This window comes from Pantherophis guttatus, chromosome 4 (genome assembly GCF_059756535.1).
Source record: "Pantherophis guttatus breed Tessera chromosome 4, ASM5975653v1, whole genome shotgun sequence".
Lineage (NCBI taxonomy): Eukaryota > Metazoa > Chordata > Lepidosauria > Squamata > Colubridae > Pantherophis > Pantherophis guttatus.
Genome location: NC_142066.1, coordinates 20,560,911 through 20,582,871, shown reverse-complemented (window position 1 = coordinate 20,582,871; position 21,961 = coordinate 20,560,911). Strand labels below are relative to the sequence as shown.

Sequence of the window (21,961 nt, the reverse complement as noted above, 5' to 3'; positions counted from 1 at the left end):
TATCTTGGTATTTATTTCCAGTTATCATCTTCTCTGAAACTCCATTCTTCAGATCCTTCCTTGTGAGCCAAAACTGCCTCTAATAGAATCATAAGATATTTATTTCATAAGGGGAAGAACTATAGGAAGTCTTCAACTTACAACCACAATTAAGTCCAACATTTTTGTTGCTAAATAAGTCCCAATTCTGTTAAATGAGTTTTGCCCCATTTCATGACTTTTCTTGCCACAGTTATTAAGTGAATCACTGCAGTTGTTACAGTTAGTAACAGGGTTGTTAAATTAATCTCGCTTCCCCATTGACTTTGCTTGTCAAAAAGTCATAAAAGGTGATCACAAGACCCCAGGACATTGCAACCGTCATAAATATCCATCAGTTACTAAGTGTCCAAATTTTGATCATGTGACCATGGGGATGCTGCAATGGTCATAAGTGTGAAAAATGGTCATAGGTCACTTTTTTCAATGCCTTTATAAATTCAAACCTTCATTAAATGAACTGTTGCAAGTTGAAGACCATCTCTACTGTATGTATTTAGATACTTATGTATGTATTTAGATATTTAGGTACTGTATGTATTTAGAATGTTTAAAGTCAAAATGTTAAATGTTTTGTTCTGCACAGTGTTGCAGATACAAAGACAACTGTGCCTTAAAAGGTGTACATTCTAAATTCTGAGATACTAACTCCCAATTCTGTTGCCAATGTGCAAAGTATTTTACTTATTCTTTGACTATGGCCCTGCCTATTGAGACCATGAGTATAAGTCATGCCTAAGGTACAATCCGCCTTAGGGAGACCGGTCCAACCGTTCTCTCTCATCTCTAAGAAATAAATAGAGATTTTTCTAGAAGTTTGCCAAGAAAACTGTAGGGACCCATCCAAGTAGGCACCAGAAGTCATCACTGATTCAAATGCAAGAAAATAATTAGAATGGAATAGAATTGAATCTATTGTTGGAAGAAATATCCATCTGGTTCAGTTTCAAGCTGGGAGAAAGACACTGGAAACATGGAGGCTGGTTGAAAAAATGGTTTAATGATGAAGCAGAACCACATGGGTGATTCTGGGCAGCTGATCACATGGAGTTGAGAGTGGGGTTTTTTTATACCTTCTCTTGGGCTTTGCACTTGAGCTTCCTGTTCCTCTGCAAGGACATGTATTCTATTGGGTGTTGTAGGGGTTATATAGGGGTCATAGCTGGCTCTGTAGGTTGTCTGAGCTCCCAGATTTGGTTGAAATTTGCTGGGGGTAATGCAATGAAGGAAATACCCCTTAGGAGATTGTGTAATGTAGAGAGCTCTGTGTCTTTTGCTAAATGGTAGTGGGTTAATCCTATTATATCCTGAAGGATAATTCCATCATCCTGGAGCTGAAGATCTTTTGTTTTGTAGATAGGCTGGCCCAGTCTTCCTTAATGGGGACAAAATAGCTGCTTCAGAGTGGTGATGGTGGGGGTATTAAGTGTGAGTGTGCTTCCTGCCTCTAAAAAAAACCAAAACATTTCTCCATTTTTCATTTAGGGAAATATAATATTCTACCTTTTTAATATCCTTCAAAATATCTCATTCTACTAGGGGGGATTGTGTGTGTACTGACTTTCTACACTATAATATCCAACTATATAAATGACTATACCCATGATGGCGAACCTATGGTATGGGTGCCACAAGTGGCACGCGGAGCCATATTGGTGAGCACGTGAGCTCAGCTCCAGCCAGATGATTTTCAGGCCTTCTGGGCCCACCGGAAGTCAGGAAACACACTGTTTCCGGCCTCCAGAGGGTCTCTGGGGGAGGTGGGGAAGGCTGTTTTCACCCTCCACAGGCTCCTAAAAGGCTCTGGAGCCTGGGGAAAGCAAAAAGCAGGCCTACAGGGCCCACAGTGCCATTATGTGCCAAAAGTGGGGGGAGTGCGGGAGCATCATGAGTGCATGTGCGGGGGAGCATAGAATTATGGGTGTGGGCACGCACGTGCACATGACTCCCCCACACTCCCCCCGCTTTTGGCACGTGATGACAAAAAGGTTAGCCATCATGGACTATACCTATTTATATATTTAAATAAATTTGTATCTTGTTTTCCATTCTTTGTCTTCTGGCTTAGGTCCTCCTCCCTCCAGAGGCCCTTGCATGATCTTTACACAGGTGACTGTCTCACCATCATTATGGAATTAGACAGTCTGTCTCTCCCAAATCTCATGGTACACTCTGGAAAAGTGAGGAACTGACCCTGAAGAATATTATTAATATTCACCATGAAATTCACATTCAAAAGTACTGTGTGAGCTGATTTCACAGTATGTTGCAATTTCTACTTTTCTCTGAAAAACAACTGAAAAAGACAGTCCAGGATGATCTCCTAGGAGGATCTTGTTGCTGCCATTTACACACAGAAAGAGGACATTTATGGAAGCTGTGTGCAGTGATCGAGTTGCTGTTAACAGTATTGCCTCAAGTGGTGTGCAAGCATCGTAGCCTTCAATGTCATCTTGATGAGCCTCTTCCTATTCATCACACCTATCATCAGCTTGGAGATGTTAACATTGCTGGCATTATTTCTGTATGCTTGATATTTTCTGACCCCATTGATTTCAGTCAACATCCTTCTCAAGGACTTCAAGATGGACTTATGTATGTACATTATCAATTTATTTTCAAGTTCTGGTCATTGCTCAAAATATTTTTCAGTAATCTTAAATGGGCTGCCTAGGTGTATTTATATCTAAACTTCAGCTTCCACATAAAGTTGAAAAAAGGCCAAATTTCTTTTTCAACAAATCATATGTAACAAGCATTAAATGTAAATATTTTTCAGAGTTTCCCAAAACAACTCAAGAATCTTGGGAAACTCTGAAAAATATGATTATAAAAGTCCAAACCAGCACAATATCAATGAGAAAGAAAAACAAGAAATCCAAGAAGAAACCGGCATGGCTGCACAAAGATCTCTCTGAGAAATTGGAAGAAAAAAAGGACAAGTTCAAAAAATGGAAAGAGGGACACACAACTAAGGCAGAATATCAGCAGATAATCAGAATCTGCAAAGATGAAATCAGGAAAGAAAAGGCTCAGAATAAACAAAGACTTGCAACAAAAGTCAAAGATAATAAAAAAAGTTTCTTCCAACATATAAACAACAAGAAAAAAAATCAAGGAAACAGTTGGTCCACTAAAGAGAGAAGACGGCAAGGAAGTAACAGGCAAAAGAGAGAAAGCAGAGCTGCTTAACTCATTCTTTGCATCAGTCTTCACACAAAAAGAAACTATAGCTCAACCTACCAAAAACATAACTGTAAAAGACAGACTAGAAATAAAAATTAAAATAAGCAAAAAAATAGTAAGAGAACACCTGTCTGATCTTGATGAATACAAATCACTGGGACCTGATGGATTATATCCCAGAGTTCTGAAGGAGCTGCCAGATGTCATTTTAGAACCACTGTACCATGTCTTTCAAAAATCCTGGAGCACCGGGGAACTACCGAGGACTAGAAAAGAACTGATATTGTTCCCATCTTCAAAAAAGGAAGGGAAAAAAAAAAAAACAGACCCAGGAAACTACAGACCAATCAGCCTAACATCAATACTCAGGAAGATTCTGGAAAAGATAATAAGAAACAGATCTGCCAACATCTAGAAACAAGTAAAGTAATAACTAGCTGTCAGCAGGGGTTTGTTAAAAACAGATCATGCCAAACCAATCTTATTTCATTCTTCAACATAGTGACTAAATTAGTAGACCAGCCAAATACTGGTAGACAAAATATTATGTGGACAAAATATACTTAGACTTCAGCAAGGCATTTGACAAAGTAGAGCACAACCTACTCCTTGGTAAATTGGAAAAATGGAATAGATAGCATCACCACGAGATGGATTCGTAACTGGCTGACAAGCTGTACTCAACAAGTAGTCCTTAATGGGTCTACATCTACATGGAGGGAAGTAAGTAGTGGGGTACCACAAGGTTTCATCTTAGGCCCAGTACTCTTCAATATCTTCATAAACGACTTAGATGAGGGAATAGAAGGGGAACTCACCAAATTTGCAGATGATACTAAGCTGGCAGGAATAGCTAACACCTAGAAGAGAGGCTCAAGATCCAGATAGATCTTGACAGACTTGAACACTGGGCCCTATCTAACAAAATGAAATTCAGTGTAGAGAAAAATAAAGTCTTACACTTAGGCAAGAAAAATCAGCAGTAGACATACAGACTGGTTGAAACCAGGCTTAATAGCAGTAACTGCGGAAGGGATCTTGGCATCTTGCAAAATCAGCAATTTCCCTGATCTGCTATGAGATTTTATTCTGTTTGGGGTTTTATATTGGCTGTTTTTAGGAATTCTTATTGTTACATGTTTTTATTCCGTGTGCCGCCCCAAGTCCTATGGGAGAAGGGCGGCATATAAATTTAATTAATTAAATAAATAAATAAATAAATAAATAAATAAATAAATAAATAAATCTTAGTGGACAACCACCTAAATATGAGCCAGCAGTGTGCAGCGACAGCCAAAAAAGCCAATGCAATCCTAAACTGCATTAACAAAGGGATACAATCAAGATCAAGTGAGGTAATAATACCACTCTATAAAGCTTTAGTAAGACCACACCTAAAATACTGCATCCAGTTTTGGTCACTACACTTTAATAAAGATGTTGAGACTCTAGAAAAAGTGCAAAGAAGACAACCAGGATGATTAGGGAGGTGGAGGCTAAAACATACGATGAATGGTTTCAGGAACTGGTCATGGCTGGTCTAGTGAAGAGAAGGACCAGGGGAGACATGATAGCAGTGTTCCAATATTTGAGGGGCTGAAGGCCAGACAAGGAATAATGGATGGAAACTGACCAAGGAGAGATTCAACCTAGAAATAAGGAGAAATTTTCTGACGGTGAGAACAATCAACCAATGGAACAGCTCGCCTTTGGAAGTTGTGGGAGCTTTATCCCTGGAAGCCTTCAGGAAGAGATTGGATGGCCATTGGACTGTGGGCGGGGGTGCTGGACTAGATGACCTACAAGGTCCCTTCCAACTCTATTAATCTAATCTAAATATTGAAGTAGATAAGGATTAAATAATGAAGACCTACCACTAAAATCTAAATGGGAGCATATATGTTCCATGATAACTTTTTTCATTTGATATTTCTAGTATCACAATTCAGCATTTTCCTTCTTGATAGAAACCATTCTTAATAGCTGGAGTTTGATACTGAGCCTTCCTCATTCATTCAGAAATAATGCTTCCAATCACAAAACAATTTTTTTTCTTAAAAATCATTCCAGGTTCTGGAGGTGTATAAAGGTGCTAATATTTTTGTCTGCAGTTTTGAGAATCCGAACAGAATACTAAATACAGGTAATCCTCAACTCATGATTAAAATTGAGCCCAAAATTTCTGTTGCTAAGTGAGATATTTGTTAAGTGAGTTTTGCCCCATTTTATGACCTTTCTTACCAATGTTCTTAAGTGAATCCCTGCAGTCATTAAGTTAGTGACACAATTAAGTGAATCTGGCTTCCCATTGCTGGTCAGAAGTTCACAAAAGCTGATCACATGATCTTGGAACACTGCAACTGTCATAAGTGCGAATCAGTTGCTAAGTGTCTGAATTTTGATTAACTGGCCATGTGGATGTTCCAAGGGTTGTAAGTGTGAAAAACAGTCATAAGTTACTTTTTTTCAGTGCTGTTGTAACTTTGAATTGTCACTAAATGAATGGTTGTAAGTCAAGGACTACCTATACATTGCACTAAAATGTATTCCACAAAATATTGTACTGAAAGGCTCACAAGTGTCACAAAGTGAAACAGAGCTTTCTTAATGTGTTTTTTAAAAATGTTTTACAGAATGGTTTTTCAGAATTACCAGCATATCCTGGCCTTAGCATTTACTATAAAACAGATTAATGAAAATCCCCAGATCCTACCCAACATCACTCTGGGCTTCCACATTTTTAACAGCAATTTTAGTCCAAGCTGGACTTACTTTGCCTCATTGTTGCTGCCTTTAACTCAGGGCAAATTCATCCCTAACTACAAGTGTGGCGTCCCCCAAAATTTGGCAGCAGTTATTGGAGCACCTGACATTGCTCTTCACATGGCAACTTTATTGTGCATCTATAAAGTTCCTCAGGTAAGTGGTGCTGAAGATGTAATATTTATATTCTTATTATTATTATAAACTTTTATTCATTAAACATTTAAAAATGTATCACAAATATCATTGACTGGCTGTGATGGTTGATACGGGTTGTTGCCAGCATCCTAGGTATCAGTCAAGTGTCTTCTTAAATTGTATATTGTTCTGAGTAGCGCAGTCATCTAGCTGTTTTTCCTTATATTCTATCTTTGTTTCTGTTGTTTTAATAATGTTCTCCATTTTCACAGCCTGCAGCAATTTTTCTGTACTTTGATTCACATAGTCATTCAAACTTGGTTTTTCTTCTTCTACAGTTTGATGGATTTGCAATAGCCCTCTGTCCCCTATTCTTCTTGGCAGGTACAACCTGTCGATGTCACTTTGTGGATGTACAGCATGGTACCTATTCAATAGTTTATGTTTTTTCCAGTCCAAGTTTTCCAGTTAAGCCACAGTCCAGTTGATGATTCCAGCTGAGTAGCGTATCATGGAACTGCCCATATATTTATTTATTTATTTATTTATTTATTTATTTATTTATTTATTTATTTATTTATTTATTTATTTATTTAGTTAGTTAGTTAGTTAGTTAGTTAGTTAGTTAGTTAGTTCAATTTATATGCCGCCTTTCTCCAGAGACTCAGGGCAGCTTTAGTTATGTTTTATGGCTTTAATTATGTTTCCAGCATTCAGATTTGATTTTAATATTTTGTGGACCCTCCTGATATATTCCTTTTGCGTTGACTTTTTGACTTTTCCATTCAAGATCTTATCTGCTTCCAATATGCCTAGGTATTTGTAACTGTCATCCTTTGCTAATACTTTCATGATGCTTCCATTTCCCAGTTCTATTCCTTTTATTTTTTCCATTTTTCCTCGCTGCACAGATGATATAGCACATTTTTCAAGTCCAAAGTTCATTCTGATGTCGCTGCTGAACAATTGAACTGTGTTGAGTATTGATTTAAATTCAGTGGGGCTTTTTGCATACAGTTGTCAGTCATCCATGTACAGTAAATAGCTTATCTTGTCATGCTGGCTTGAGATTTTGTATCCTAGTTTTGTGTTTCGTAGGATTATTGTCAGTGGAATTTATGTGATGTTGAACAGTACTGGGGAAAGTGATTCCTCTTCTGATGTTGACTTCACCAATGTTCTCCCCATTTGCTGTTAGAACTGTTTTCCATTTTTGCATGTTTGCTTTAAAAAATGTACAAATATGTTTGCTGATTCAAAAGTTTTCCAGACAGGCGTTAATCCAGCTGTGGGGTAGTGAGTCAAATGCCTTTTTGCAATTGATTCACACCATTTTCTTCATCTTGCATTTTTAGTACCATTTTGTCAATAAGCAGCTGATCTTTTGTTCCTCTTGATTTTTTATAATTTCCTTTTTGTTCTACTGGATACAAGCTGTTTTCCATCAGATGATTGAATAGTGAATTTGCGAGTATTCTTGTAAAATGTTGGCAGACAAGTAATTGGGTGATAGTTGCTTGGTTATGTGCCCTTTTCTGGATCTTTCATTATCAAATATGTTCGGCCAGCTATTAACCATTCTTCGCTTGTTGCATTTTGAAGCATTTGATCAAATTGAGTGACCATGCGGTGATGGATGCTGGTCAGGTGTTTTAGCCAGTATCCATGCAGTTCGTCCAGGTCAGGTGCCTGCCAGTTCTTGTTTAAGAACTGTATCAGTTCCGTTTTGATCAGTTCTGATCAACCATATCAATTGTTATTACAATATTTTTCATTTTGTTTCACGTTGTTTGATTTTGAATATCTTTGATCCATGAGGCAGTTTTGTTGTTATTCCACTGGGTTTTCCCACAGTCCTTTCCAAAACTTCAAAGTTTTTTCTTTACATGGATGAACATTAGTTTGGACTTGATTTTTATCAAGTAACTGGTAGAAGAGGTGTTGGTTTTTTCTGAACTGGACATTTTCATGATATTGTTTTATTTGTTCTTCGTATCTTTCGATTTTCTTTGCTGTGGCTATTACATATTGTTTTAGTTCTTCCATGATTTCCATTATTGTTTTTTTTCCTCCAGGTTGTATTTTTTGTGTAAGCTATTTTTCAGCTTTTTGTTCTTTAGTTTTCCTTCTTTCAAGTACTTCAAATGGCTGGTATCTCCTCACAGTTTTTAAATTTTATTTTCAAGTCAAATTTTCCACTTCGGTGTTCCAGTGGTTTTTTTTTTTTTTTTTTGGCATTTTATAACCCAGTTCTGCAATTATAATGGCGGCTATGCTATACGTTAGTGTTTCATATACTACAGTGTGCTGGATGGGATGGAAGTTAAAATGTTGTTCAAAGCAGTTAGTCGATCTTTCACTCATTTGCTATGCACTTCACGAACGGCAGGCAGTCTTTTTCTTTCTATGTTTTCTTTGATGTGGTTTTCAATCTTTTCTTTCAGCATTTTTGCTAGATCACTTAGCTCTACACTTTCACATTGTTGCACTGGAAAATCTTCATCCTGTATGTTAGTTTCTTTCACTAGCTGGTCAGTTTGTTCAGGTGTTGGAACAGTTTCTTCAGCTTGTTCATCATTACTTGTTTTCTTTTTCACCAATGTTTCTAGATGTTGCATTTCCACATCTGTGAAAACTTTATTACGGATGATGGAACATCTTTGATCCATCTATCTTTGTTCAGTTACGTCACTTTCTCGGTGTTTTTCCTTCCACACTTGCATCATTCTTTTTTCAAATCCTCTGGCTGTTGGTTCTGCCTGGTAGTAACATTTGATTATTTCTCTATTTTCTTCAGTTGTTCAAGTTTTGCTCTTTCGTTCCAGTCGTTTTGCAGTTGCATGCCCTGATTCCCTAGCAGTAACAACTGAGCCCTGTAGCCCATTCTTTGACAGATGTCCAGGAGCCATAGCATCTGACATGGCCCTTATTGACCCAGGCGACGACTGATCCGATTTGGAATTTTGTTGATTTCTTCTCATCATTGGTGATGGTAGGTGCCTGGGTTGGTTCACAGTGGCTAAGCCACTACTGAACTGAAGACGGTAATCCCATAGGAACTGCACCTAATAGCCATCCAGGCCCAGCCATGGCAGCCCAACTGCCTGTTTGGTGTCAAAAAGGCATGATCAGGTTTATTATTATTGTTGTTGTTGTTGTTGTTGTTATTTACGTTATTCATTAAACATGAAACTCAGTCAACTGAACATTCAAAAATACATCACAAATACCATTGACTGGTTCTATGTATCAACCAAGTATGTACCAATTATCTAGTTTTCTCAACTTCTTAATTATGAACTGATGAAATGTAATACACCGTATTGCCGCTTTTATATCAAAACCATGAAAACCATAGTCTACAATTCACAGGGGCCCAAAGTAAAGGATACAATATATGGCTTTTCACATAATTTTTAAGTCATTCATGTATAGTAGATGGTTTAATTTGCCATGTTGGCTTGAGATTTGGTATCCCAGTTTTGGGTTTCATAGGATTATTGTCAGTGGAATTAATGTGATGTTGAACAGTAGTGGTGAAAGTGACTCCCTGGAAGATTTCTCGTCTGATGTTGACTTCAACAATGTTTTGTTTTTTAGTTTTCCTTCTTTCAAGTACTTTAAATTACTGACATCCCCTTGCATTTTTTACATGCTTTCAGACTGTAGTCTGTAGTTTTCTCTCTATAGCAGGGAGACAATTTTCAGATTCCTAGATATATTATTTTGCTTGATCAGCAGACCTGCATGAGTAATAAGTAATTCTGAATAGAAAGTGGAGGTATTACTTCCAGGAAAAGATATTTACTGGTACCTTAACAGTGACATCTTGCTTGATATTCCTAAATAAACACAACTAGCTGCATAATGTTTCAGTATATAAGAATAAAGATACGCAAATAAATGTACACATTTCCAGAGGCTCACATAGACCTTTGACATTGCATATGTTTATCTTTCTGTAGTTGACCTATGGCTCTGCTCCAGTCATAGATAAAAAGACTCAATCAATTTTCTTCCAGCAAATGTTTCCAGATGAATCCCACCAACATAAGGGCCTCCTGCAGTTATTGCTGTATTTTAGATGGATCTGGATTGGAATTCTTGTGGTAAAGAATGACAAAGGAGAGAGATTTGTACAAGAGGTGCTCCCCACATTTTCTGAACATGGCATCTGCATTGAATTCATAGAAGAGTTACCAAATGTATCTTTTTACGGTGATTTTGCTGATTTCATAGACAAAGGACTACATATATACCAAGTTCTCATGAACAGCACAGCCAATGTGATAATCCTGTATGGTGAAATTCGCTCCATATCATTTCTGAGAAGTTTTCTCCAATTTTCAGAAGTGGAGGATATACCAAGAAAGACAAAAATCTTGATTACATCCACTCAGACAGATTATACTTCAATTTCCTTTGATAAATCTTTGGACATCCATTTCCTACATGGTGTTTTATCCTTTGCAGTTCACACAAAGGAGGTCCAAAACTTCCAGGATTTTTTTCAAAACCTAAATCCAAACAACAACCAACATGATCATTTTCGGAAAGATTTTTGGGAACAGACATTCAATTGTTTCTTCTCAAACTCAAAAATTGAGACATTTGAGAAGAAATGTACTGGTCAGGAGAGGCTTGAGACACTTCCCACATCTGTGTTTGAAACACGGATGAGTGGACAGAGTTACAATATTTACAATGCAGTCTATGCTGTGGCACATGCTTTGCAATCTCTCTCTTTATCCAAATCCAAGGAAACAACAATAGTGAAAGAAGGAAGGAAATATTTCCACAATTGTATGTGGTGGCAGGTAAGCCTGCTAGTGGAGTAACCACCATATTTGTAGTTGCACCATCTCTTCATAAGCTCTAACAAATAATATCCCCTAGGGCACATGTCAGCAACCCGCAGTTCCAGAGCTGCATGCGGCCCTTTGACCTGAGGCTCCCTGCTGACCTGGTCACGTGACCTGCTCTCTGTCCTGAAAGACTGGTCCAACCCAGCAGTGGCTGACACCAACATCGCTAACACAAGGGCTGGAGGTGTGGAAATGGGATCCAGGAGGAGGGTACAAAAGAAAGGGGGACAGGCCCACAGCTGAGGACTGAGCATGCGCCACAATGGCAGCTTCCCTGAAGACAAAAATCCTCCTCCACCTTCTCACGTGATCCCTTGACCAGCTGTTGCAGTGCCGGGAAGGTGTGCATGAGCAGGGATACCATCTTGAAGTGAGAGGCTGGGCTTGACCAAAGTGCAGCGAAGGCGTGTGGAGAGGGCGGGTTGACCAGCTGATGGGCAAGCATCTTTGGCAAGGGCAAACCGGTTTTGTCTGAGCCTGATCTCCAGGGTGGGTGTGCGAGATCCAGTGGGGTCAGTGTTTTCCCACTGCCCTGAGTTTCTTTACTCTTCCAGCTGGCAATATATCTGTTTATAGAGACCTCCAAAATACTGTCCATCTCAACATGTAAGCCAAACTGAGAAACCCATTCCATGTAGGTCAGCACTATTGTTATTGGAACAGTTGCATTAACAGTCTGCTTTTCCCTCCCTCAAATTCACATTGCGTGAACTATGTTTTCCTGAAATCCCAAAGGTGATTTTTTTTCAAGAGATAACTGGACTTTCTGTTTTTTCTTTGAAGACATTTCTCTTCTCATCCAAGAAGCTTCTTCATGTCTTCAAAGAAAAACCGGAAAGTCTAGTTGCTTCTTGAAAAAAGCACCTTTCGGACAACCATGACCTGGATGACTGAGAATCTCCATAAACATTTTCCTGAAATATTTTCTCAAATTACTTTTCTTGACACAGACTCAACTTCCTCTTTTAAGTCTGTTGCCCCACTAGTGACTCTTATAAGGTTCTTCGGGGCCATTCCTATAAAAATATGGATGTTTCCCCATTTGTAACACTATAGCCAGGCAAGAGAGAGAACCTGATGATCTTATTTTATTGGCAGTTAACCAGGAGTGGGAATGTCAGACATTGTAGCCCAGTTTTGTATGTGAGTCATTATTGAACATATATAACCAGGGCCGGATTTTCCTATAGGCTAACTAGGCTTCAGCCTAGGGCCTCAAGATCAAGAGGGGCCTACACAGTGGTGGGATTCTGGGGGTTCTAGGGGGTTCGGCCAAACCCTTTGTTAAATTGCTGGCTCACCTGCCCCTCGCCTCCCACCCGTGCGGCGCCAGCCTACCGTAGCCAGGGGTAGGCAATTGTGGCTCTTTTACAACCTGTGGACTTCAATTTCCAGAATTCCTGAGACAGCTTGGCTGTCTCAGGAATTCTGGGAGTTGAAGGCCACAGGTTGTAAAAGAGCCACAATTGCCCACCCCTTCCCTAGCCTGAGTTCCGCTGCCTGGGATCCACGTGGGCTGCCATGTGGTTCCCCACTGGCTCTGGACACAAGAGAGCAGGATGGAGAAAGCCACTTCCACGCCTTCACTCACCCTCACTCTCTGCTCTGTTGGATCGCCGGCAGTTCGCTTACCCCGCCCACTCCCCATCTATTGCTGCCTCCGATGGCTAGAGGAAAAAAAAACTTCAAATTCTTGCCGCGGGGCTTCAAAGGGCCGCCCTAGAGCCAGTGGTGCAGCCGAACCCTTTGTTAAATTGCTGGCTTGCCCCGCCCCTCCGCACCACTATTTATTGCCAATAAATAGTGGTGGGCGAGGGGCGGGGGAGCCAGCAATTTAACAAAGGATTCGGTGTTTTTTTTGTAATTTTATTGGTCCACGGAGCTTCAGCATAGGCTAATTGGCCTCCCGGCTCTCAGCTGATTTGTCTCAGCTGTTTTGCTCAGGGCTCTTCTGCTTCCTTGCAAAGAGTGCTGATATTTTTCCCCCTAACTATGCTGAGAAATGAAACTGAAACTGCTTTGCTGTTGCTGCAAGGTTGGAAAATTAGGCAGGCAGAATTCTTTTCTTTTTCCTCACCAAAAAAGGTAGGTGCAAACAATGGGAAATTTAGGGAAAAAGAGGAGAGTTCAGGATTTTAAAACACAAAAGAAAAAAAGCTCTATTTAACCAGGGAATTGTAATAATTGAGATACTATTAATTGTATATTTCTGAAAGCAGAAATGGTTAAGTTGTGGTTTGGATGAATATATGGGGGAAATTATTTGGTTTATTATTATTGGTAAATATAATTAATTGATTTGTAAGAAATTGGATTGCATGGAAATAATTGGAATATTCATGTTCATATTGATTAATATACAAAAAAGGTAGTTATATAACTAATTGATTTATATTAAAATGTTGAATTTACATTAAACAACTAATATTACATAATTAACCAATGTGAGGATGGATATAAAAATAGATGACAATGGGAAGGGGTATAATATAGAATAGAAAGGAAAAATTGAATTTAATTAAGATTAGAGATGAGGATGAAGGGTAATATTGTTTTTTTACAAAAATAGATGAGGAATAAATATGGCAAAAAGGAAATATAGAAATTGTAAATTTAATTGAAATGAATAAACACTGTTTAAATTTGTGAACCGGCCAAATACTCTGTTCAAAGAAAATACATTGTATGTTTGTATGTGTGTTTCTAATTATTGTTATTTATTCATATTTGTTCTCTTTTATTCTTTAAAGTTTAACAATTCATTCTTTATCTTAATATCTTTATATTTGTTTGGGGTTGGCTTTCTTCCCTTTCATCTTTTTTATTGTACAGCAATCTTTCTCCTCAAACCTACCACCTCTTTTTTTTCTTTCCTTCTTACTTTCTCTTCCTCCCCCTCTTCTTCTCCTCCCTACTTCCTCTTCCTTTCTCCTTCTCCTCCTCCCTTCCTCCCTCTCTTACCCTCCCTCCTACTCTAATTTCCCTTCCCTTCCTTCATCCCTCTCTATTGCTGTATCCTTTTATGCATATGGACTACTCAGAGGGCTGAAAAAGTTATTTCTGACTGGTCCTCGCACTTTTGACCAGTCCTCGAACTTACGACTGTCCTCACATTTTACGTTTTTGCCCTATCTTGTCACCATGGTGAAGAGAAGCAGTTGTGAAATGAGTGACATGGTTGTTAAGAAAGCTGCACGGGCATAAATGTGAGGATGGTCATAAGTGTGAGGACCGGTCAAAAGTGCGAGGCCCAGTCAGAAATGACTTTCTTCAGCCCTCTGAAAAAAGTCTATGCACATAGCCACGCCCAACCAGTCACATGATTGCCAAGCCACACCCCCAACTAAGCTACGCCCACAGATCCTGTTGTTAAAAAAAATGAATCCCACCACTGGTGAAAGGGCCTCATAAGTGGAATAGCCTAGGGCCTCTTTTCATCTAAATCCGGCCCTGTATATAACTCCAGCAATTCAAGAGATCCTGTTTAGGTCACCATAACCTCATATATCTTATGATCATTACTGACTGTTTTGAAAAGTAACATACATATAGTAAATGTAAAGACATTACATTTTGTCTTATTATTCTCTTGCTTTATACTGAAGGATTTTACCTGAGCAATAACTCAGATCATAGATAATTTTTTGTTAGTATTTTACTGTGCAATCCTGTTAATACAGTTTAATTGTTTTTCAGTAGTGTCATATCTACTCCCTTTTGGAATCATTGTTATGTTTTGCACATATATTTCTGCCTTCTGTTTTTCTTTGACTGTCTCTGTATTTCAGGTTCATTCTTTTCTGAGAAGTGTCAGATTCAACAACAGTGTTGGTGAAAAGATCTCCTTTGATAAAAATGGAGAATTCATTGGTGGATATGATATTGTCAATTGGATCACATTCCCAAACAAATCCTTCTTTAGACTCAATGTTGGAGTGATAGATCCCACAGCTCTACCAGAGAAGTTCTTCAATATTTCTGTAGATTCCATCACATGGCCAATAGGCTTTAATCAGGTTAGTTGCTTAAATCTAAAATGATCTGTCTTCATTCATGTAGCATAAATATATATATTGGTGAGTGTTCCAGAGCATCATCTCTGAACTAACCTAAGAACAAATGTCCTGGGGAAGGAAAAAATATCTATAAGAATGTTTACTTCTCTAATCATTGGTATCGGTAAAAGAAATCCAAAATAGATAATTCAAATCCAACAATGTAAGGCTCTTTTCACATCCCAAAATCACGGCATTGCAGAGGTCTGCCACTATCCTCAAGATAGTATTAAACAATACTTCGCTGTTGCTTAGTTTAGAAACTACTATTTCTATGAGATCTGTTTCTTTTCTTTTTCTTTTGCGGGTTGAATTTCCATCCTGGTTTCCTTCCTACAAATTGTGTATCAGCTAGTTGATCTTGTTGGTTTTGTTTTATTATCTCGTATTTCTTTTCCATCACTTGTATATCAACTGGTTGATTTACGCACTTGTCTGTAACTTGATAATTCATCACATTGGAATCAGATGACACTGCTCTCATATTTATAGACAGTCCAGCTGGGGTATCCAGGGAGTCCGAAGACAATTTATCTACCACAGCCTCTATAATTTGATATTTTCCCTTTGTTTCCAACTCCTTTTGTTTGTCCTGTATTATGCCTAAAGATGTTAAATTCTTTTTAAGATTTTTTGATAAAATTCTTCCGCTTTTTCAACAGTGTTCAGTTGGTATCTTACTCCTTGGTGTCTGAATATTAAACCAACTGGCACATCCCACCTAAATAGGATATTTCTTTTTTTTAACTCAGACACTAGAAAACCAAATTTCTTCCTCTCCATTAACATCTTGGGCGGGAGCTCCTTAAAAATCCAAATCTTTCTTCCACGAAATTGCAAAGTAGAACTAAAAGAATTCTGCACAATATCATTTCTTATTCCTTTATCAGTAAAATAAATCACCACATCTCTAGGCAATTGCTTTTGTTTTGCCAACCAGGAGTTTATTCTATAAATTCTGTCAATCCTGCAAAACACTTCATCAGGTTAAACCTTTAAAATCCCAGCCAGAATTTCAGAAGATATCTTCCTTAAATCATCTCTGTCATTTTCCTGCAGACCTCTCAGTCTAATTGCATATTCTGTAAAATTATATTGAATCATTAAAACTTCTCTTTCAATCCTCTGTTGTACATTTTCTTCATTACCAATCTTTTGGTCAACCTCCATTTTAGGTTTATCTTCTGAACTATTATCCTGAATGTTTGCCAAATCCTTTTTAATTTTTTGGATCTTGTCGTCCAAATTCTCCTCAGTTTCTTTCATTTTAGACTCTAATAATTTGGTATTTGCATCCAACTGAATCACAAAGTCTGCTAAACCATTAGCTGTTTTTAAAATCTTTCGATCCAAAAAGTCAAACTTAGATTTCACCAATTCACCAATTTCTTTAATTTCCAGCTTAAATTTTTCAAGTTGCTGATTCACAATCTCATCCCTTCTTACAATCTCCTCAAGAAGAAATTCTATTATATTAAAATCAGGTTTCTGAGACTGGAGAGTTAGAACTTGTTGATGTAATTTGTTAATGGGGGAATCCCCCCCCCACTGCCTGTTTGTCTAACTTTATAAGTCTCAGCGCCATTTTTCCACACAGACAAGATTTACTGGAAAAGAGAAAAAAAAAAAAGCTTTTTTCCAACCAAGATCAATATCAGATCCCCAGGAAAAGAAAAGAAAAAAAAACAAGAGTGAGAGTGAGGTTTTGCCTTCAATTACAGCCAGAAGTATTTGCTCCGCTACTTTGTAATAGAAAACGGAAGGACTTTCCCCTTCAGCCTCTCTTCAAGCCGCAGCAGTCACAGCAGCAATCGCCATTTTAAAAATATTTTTTCCTTTCACTTCTTAAACAACTTCAATAACTTTTCTAAAATAAGAAGAATACTTGCGCTTCAGGATCAGAGGTCCAGCTCACATCTTCTTTGATTAATTTAACAGATTTGCAGGCTTGCTTTTGCCCCCTAGCTCTGCGTGTAGCAGAGATCTCCCAGAGCCCGGAGCATCGGCTGGGGATGTGGGGAGTCTCTTCCGCTCCCTCCCAAAAGTAAATAAAAAACTTTTGGGATTAGGCAGAGGACTCTACCCACCCCAGCCGGCTCTATCTCCGTTTCCTAATGGAAACGGAGTTTTTTCGAGCCGCCATTCCGCTGAAAAAGGCAGCTCTTACAGGCAGTGGGTTCAACGATCCCGAGGGAGCGTCCGGCGGGGACAAACAGCAAACCGGAAGTGACCATTTCTAATTTTAATATCACATGTCATTTTATCATTTAAAGCTAATTTCCACATTTCACAATACCATTCTTCTATTCTAAAATTCACATCTAATTTCCAATATCTGGCTATTATAATTCTACCCATTATAATCATAATTCTAATCAATTCTTTCTCATATTTTGTTGGTTCTATTTCCTTAATTATCAACAGTAATATAGTTTCTGGTCTCAATATTATTGCTTTCCCCATCATTTCAAATATCATTTCCTCCAATTGTTGCCAAAACTTTTTAACTTTATCAAGTTTCCAAATATAATGGGATTAAGACATTAGGGTACAACACTGTCCATAATCAACTGTATCAATTCCACTGTGTTTTTTTTCAGACGTAGATGACTGCTCCCCATGTCCTGTAGATCAATATCCAAATCCTGAGAAAAATATGTGCATTCTAAAACAGATCACTTTTTTGTCCTATGAAGAACCCTTGGGGATCGGTCTGACTGTTCTTTCTCTTTGCTTTTCTTTAATGACAACTTTGATCGTCACAATATTCATGAAACACAAAGACACTCCCATCGTCAAAGCCAACAACCGAAATCTCTCTTATATACTTCTAGTTTCCCTTCTCCTCTCTTTCCTTTGTGTCTTTCTATTTGTTGGCAGACCGGATAAGATTTTGTGTCTCCTTCGACAACCAGCCTTCGGTCTCATTTTTTCTGTAGCAATTTCTTGTGTATTGGCCAAAACTTTTGTTGTGGTTCTAGCATTCATGGCCACCAAACCTGGTTCCAGATTGAAGAAATGGGTGGGTGGAAGAATGGTCAGCTACATTATACTTTCCTGCTCCTTTGTCCAAATATGTCTCTGTGCTGTGTGGCTAATAATATCCCCACCATATCCAGATTTTGATATGCAGTCGATGTCTGAAGAACTCATCCTGGAGTGTAATGAAGACTCGGTCATGTTCTGCTGTGTTTTGGGCTTTATGGGTTTTCTTGCTCTGGTTAGCTTCTCTGCTGCTTTTCTAGCTAGGAAGTTACCTGATAGTTTCAATGAAGCCAAATTCATTACCTTCAGCATGTTGGTCTTCTGTAGTGTTTGGCTGTGTTTTATCCCAACCTATCTAAGCACAGGGGGAAAATATATGTTGGCTGTGGAGATTTTCTCCATGATCTCCTCTAGTGCTGGATTATTGGTGTGTATCTTTTTTCCCAAGTGTTTTATCATTGTGATGAGACCTGAACTGAACAATAAACATCAGCTCATGAAAAGAAAGTTTTAATTTTTTAAAAAGAAATGTATATGTAATTGTAGGAGAATTTTCCAATTTTGAAGTCTGTGACCAGTTTATAATTTTATTTAACTGAAATGAGCTTGCTTTCATACTTCAAAATGGGAGGCAAAATTCAAAAGTCTGAATGATCAACTATTACTTCCACTCTTTTTAGATCTATGCTTTATTTTATTTATTTTTAATAAATCTATGATTTATTTTCTTTAGTTGTCATTTGTTATATGAGCCTCTGTGGCAAACATTTTTCTGTCTTAAATTATTGAGTGGCCAATTCATATGAGAAGTGACAGGTTAGGCCGGTTTTTTGTTTTAGGTTGTTGAGGTGTGATGTGGCATTGGAGGAAGTTGCAAAATGAGTCTGACTGGAAATGGGTTAAAAACCATATTAATATTAATAACCTTAATATTCAGCGCCCCTCCATGGGGCTTCATGGAATCACACAGAATTTGACTTGTCAGATGGTTCTGAGGGACCCAAGTCACTCAGGAGGGGTGATGAAAATAGAGAGGACAGTCTTTGGATTACAAGGAGACTTCAACCTCCTTGTTTGACCTAGAGTTAACTCTCAATCTGGCAGGAAGAAAAAGATGGCCATTGCATGTGTGACCAAAGCTATGACATCTGACCAATGAAGAAAGCATAAAAGACTGAGAAACAGTGTGGTTGATCTGGGTGAGATTTTTCCAACTTCTGTTGAGCAAAGAGACCCCTTAAAGTTAGCCTGAGTGAAAGTGGGACTCAAAGAGTAGGAGGTGGAATTGTCTTCCACCCCTCAAGAAAAGCAGTGATCAAGCCAGAGAGCTTTCTATAGAACTTTTCAGGAGAGAGAAAGAAATATGATGCAGGCCAAAATGAAACCAATGATTCAATTACTTGATGAAGACATGAAGGAAAGAATAGAAAAGATGGATGATAAAATGGAGAATATTAAACAAATAATAACTAGAAACGAGCAACAGATCCAGAAAGAAGAAGAGAAAGCAGAACAAACAGAGAAAAATCAATCGTATTCTGCTCTCCAAGGTGATTCGAACCATTGAAAACATGACTCGCAGCAAAGAACGAGGTTGTAAATGGGTTTACTTTTCATTTCTTGGAGCAGTCACACATGAACGTTAATTGACAAACATAAAGTTGGCATTGGGAGCAGCTGCCTCCCAACGCTATTTATACAAACTCAAAATAAACTGGGCACCCTATTAGCCAATTGGCATTGCTTCCAGGTGCCGCCCTTTTTTGGGACGGCAGGCGATAGCCAATCGGCATTGCTTCCAGGTGCCGCCCTTTTTTGGGACGGCGGGCGATGTCAGCTCCCTATGCTGCCCTGGCCGCGGGGTGACCGTCCGTCTCCAAGTAAGGTATTAACACCTGCCACCCACCCTTCACCAAAGTGCACAGCTAACAACCCACCACCACCACTAGACATCGTCGCAGCAGCCCGCTTCTTGGATTTCTTTGTTAGGTAGGGTTTTCCCCTGTCAGCAATGGATCTGCAGCAACTCCCCTCCCCATGCTATGTCGAGACAGTTTGAATCTCGACAGGCGGCCCCCTCTACCAGGAGTTCACCTGCAAAACATGAAAGAGATAGATTAGATTGTGGGACCCGGTTTGTTGGGGTTATTTTTATGATAGGAATTTAAGAGTTTAGGAGCTTTTAGGTCCGTATCTGCCACCCAAGAAGCCTCAGCTAAAGGATAACCCTTCCACTTCACTAGATACTGAAGCCTCCCATTATGGATCCAGGAATCAAGAACACCATCCAATTCGTAGTGGTCATCCTTTACGGGGCCTGGACCCTGTGTAGTTTCAACAAACTACAATGAAAAGTGGGATGAATTTTTCCCAAATATGGTGGTAATTTTAGAACTACCGTAACTGGATTGATTACCCTTTGGATCCTGAATGGGCCTAGATATTGGGGTCCAAGTTTTTTACACGGGGTTTTCAACTTTATATACTTAGTGGATAGGTAAACGAGATCCCCTAATTGGAATGGTTTATGGCTAGCTCGTTTTTTGTCTGCTTGCGCTTTGTATTCATTCGCCGCCTTGTCCAGGGCTGCTTTTATCTGCGGCCACACTTCACTTATATTGGTACTCCATTCAGCTGGAGCTGGGGGTGTTGGTCCCGAACTTGGACCACTTAGTTCGGGGATAGCATTGAACTCTTTTCCGGTGACAATTTTAAATGGAGATGCTCCGGTACTCCGATGCATGGTGTTGTTGTATGCTACCTCAGCAAATGGTAACAGGTCTGACCAATCGTTTTGTTGATAGGACACGTAGCACCATAAGTAACGCTCTACCATTACGTTTGCTCGTTCTACTGCGCCATTAGTACTGGGATGGTAGGCTGTACTTAGTCCTTGAGAAGAGCCAATCAGGGTTATAAAGTTACGCCAGAACCGTGCCGTGAACTGAACTCCCTTATCCGAGATAGTACGTCATGGAACCCCATGTAGACGATACACGTGCTGGATAAACATCTTTGAAAGTTTCTGGGCTGAAGGCAATTCTTTACATAGAACAAAGTGCGCTTGCTTGGAGAAAAGATCGACTATGGTCCAAATTATGGTATTCCCATCGCTCTCTGGGAGCTCTATGATAAAATCCATAGCGATTTCCTCCCAAGGCCCCGTAGGACTGACTACAGGCTGTAAGAGACCCAAGGGCCGACCGGGCTTTGGTTTAGTCGTTGCACATATAGAACAGTCTCTAACATATCGTTTAATATCCTTGCGCACTTGGGGCCACCAGAATTGCTGTCTTGTTAGATGTAAAGTTTTGAGGAATCTGAAATGACCACCCAATTTTGAGTCGTGACAGTGCTGTAATACTGATCGGTGCAATGCTGCTGGTACGTAAATCCGAACCCCCATCCAAGCTAACCCATTGTGGTGTGTCAATATGGACTTGTGAGTCTGGGCCCACGTGTCTTCCGCCGTTTCACGACACAAATCTTGTTGCCATACGCTGTCCGTCGCCTGTAAAGAGGGTTCAGCTGGAGTTTAAGGTATCATTGCTTGGACAATATCCTCTCTCCTACTATGAAATTGAGGCATTCCTGACAAGGTGTCCGCTAAGAAGTTCTTCCCTCCGGGTACGTATTTCAGGACAAAGTTGAATCGCTGGAAATACTGTGCCCAGCATACCTGTTTGGGGGACAGTTTTCTGGGCGTTTGGAGAGCCTGTAGGCTTTTATGGTCCGTCCATACTTCGAATTTGGTGCCACTCCCCTCCAAGAGGTGACGCCATGTAAGTAATGCCCAGTGAATGGTGAAGGCCTCTTTCTCCCAGATTGCTCTTTCAGTCGGTGTTAGTTTGCGAGACGTGTAGGCACACGGATACAGCACTTCTCCCTCCCCTTTTTGAAGTAACACCGCCCCTACAGCCACGTCGCTGG

The 21,961-nt window shown here is 39.2% G+C and overlaps 1 protein-coding gene across 1 annotated transcript; it reads left to right on the top strand.

The window, feature by feature from the left end:
* Positions 1-5,859: 5,859 nt before the first annotated feature.
* Positions 5,860-17,652, top strand: LOC148113868 (extracellular calcium-sensing receptor-like). Its single transcript, XM_087893489.1, has 4 exons — positions 5,860-6,144; positions 10,092-10,943; positions 14,780-15,007; positions 17,647-17,652. Exons 1-4 carry the CDS (start codon positions 5,860-5,862, stop codon positions 17,650-17,652), a joined length of 1,371 nt encoding a protein of 456 aa, XP_087749615.1.
* The last annotated feature ends 4,309 nt before the right edge of the window (positions 17,653-21,961 follow it).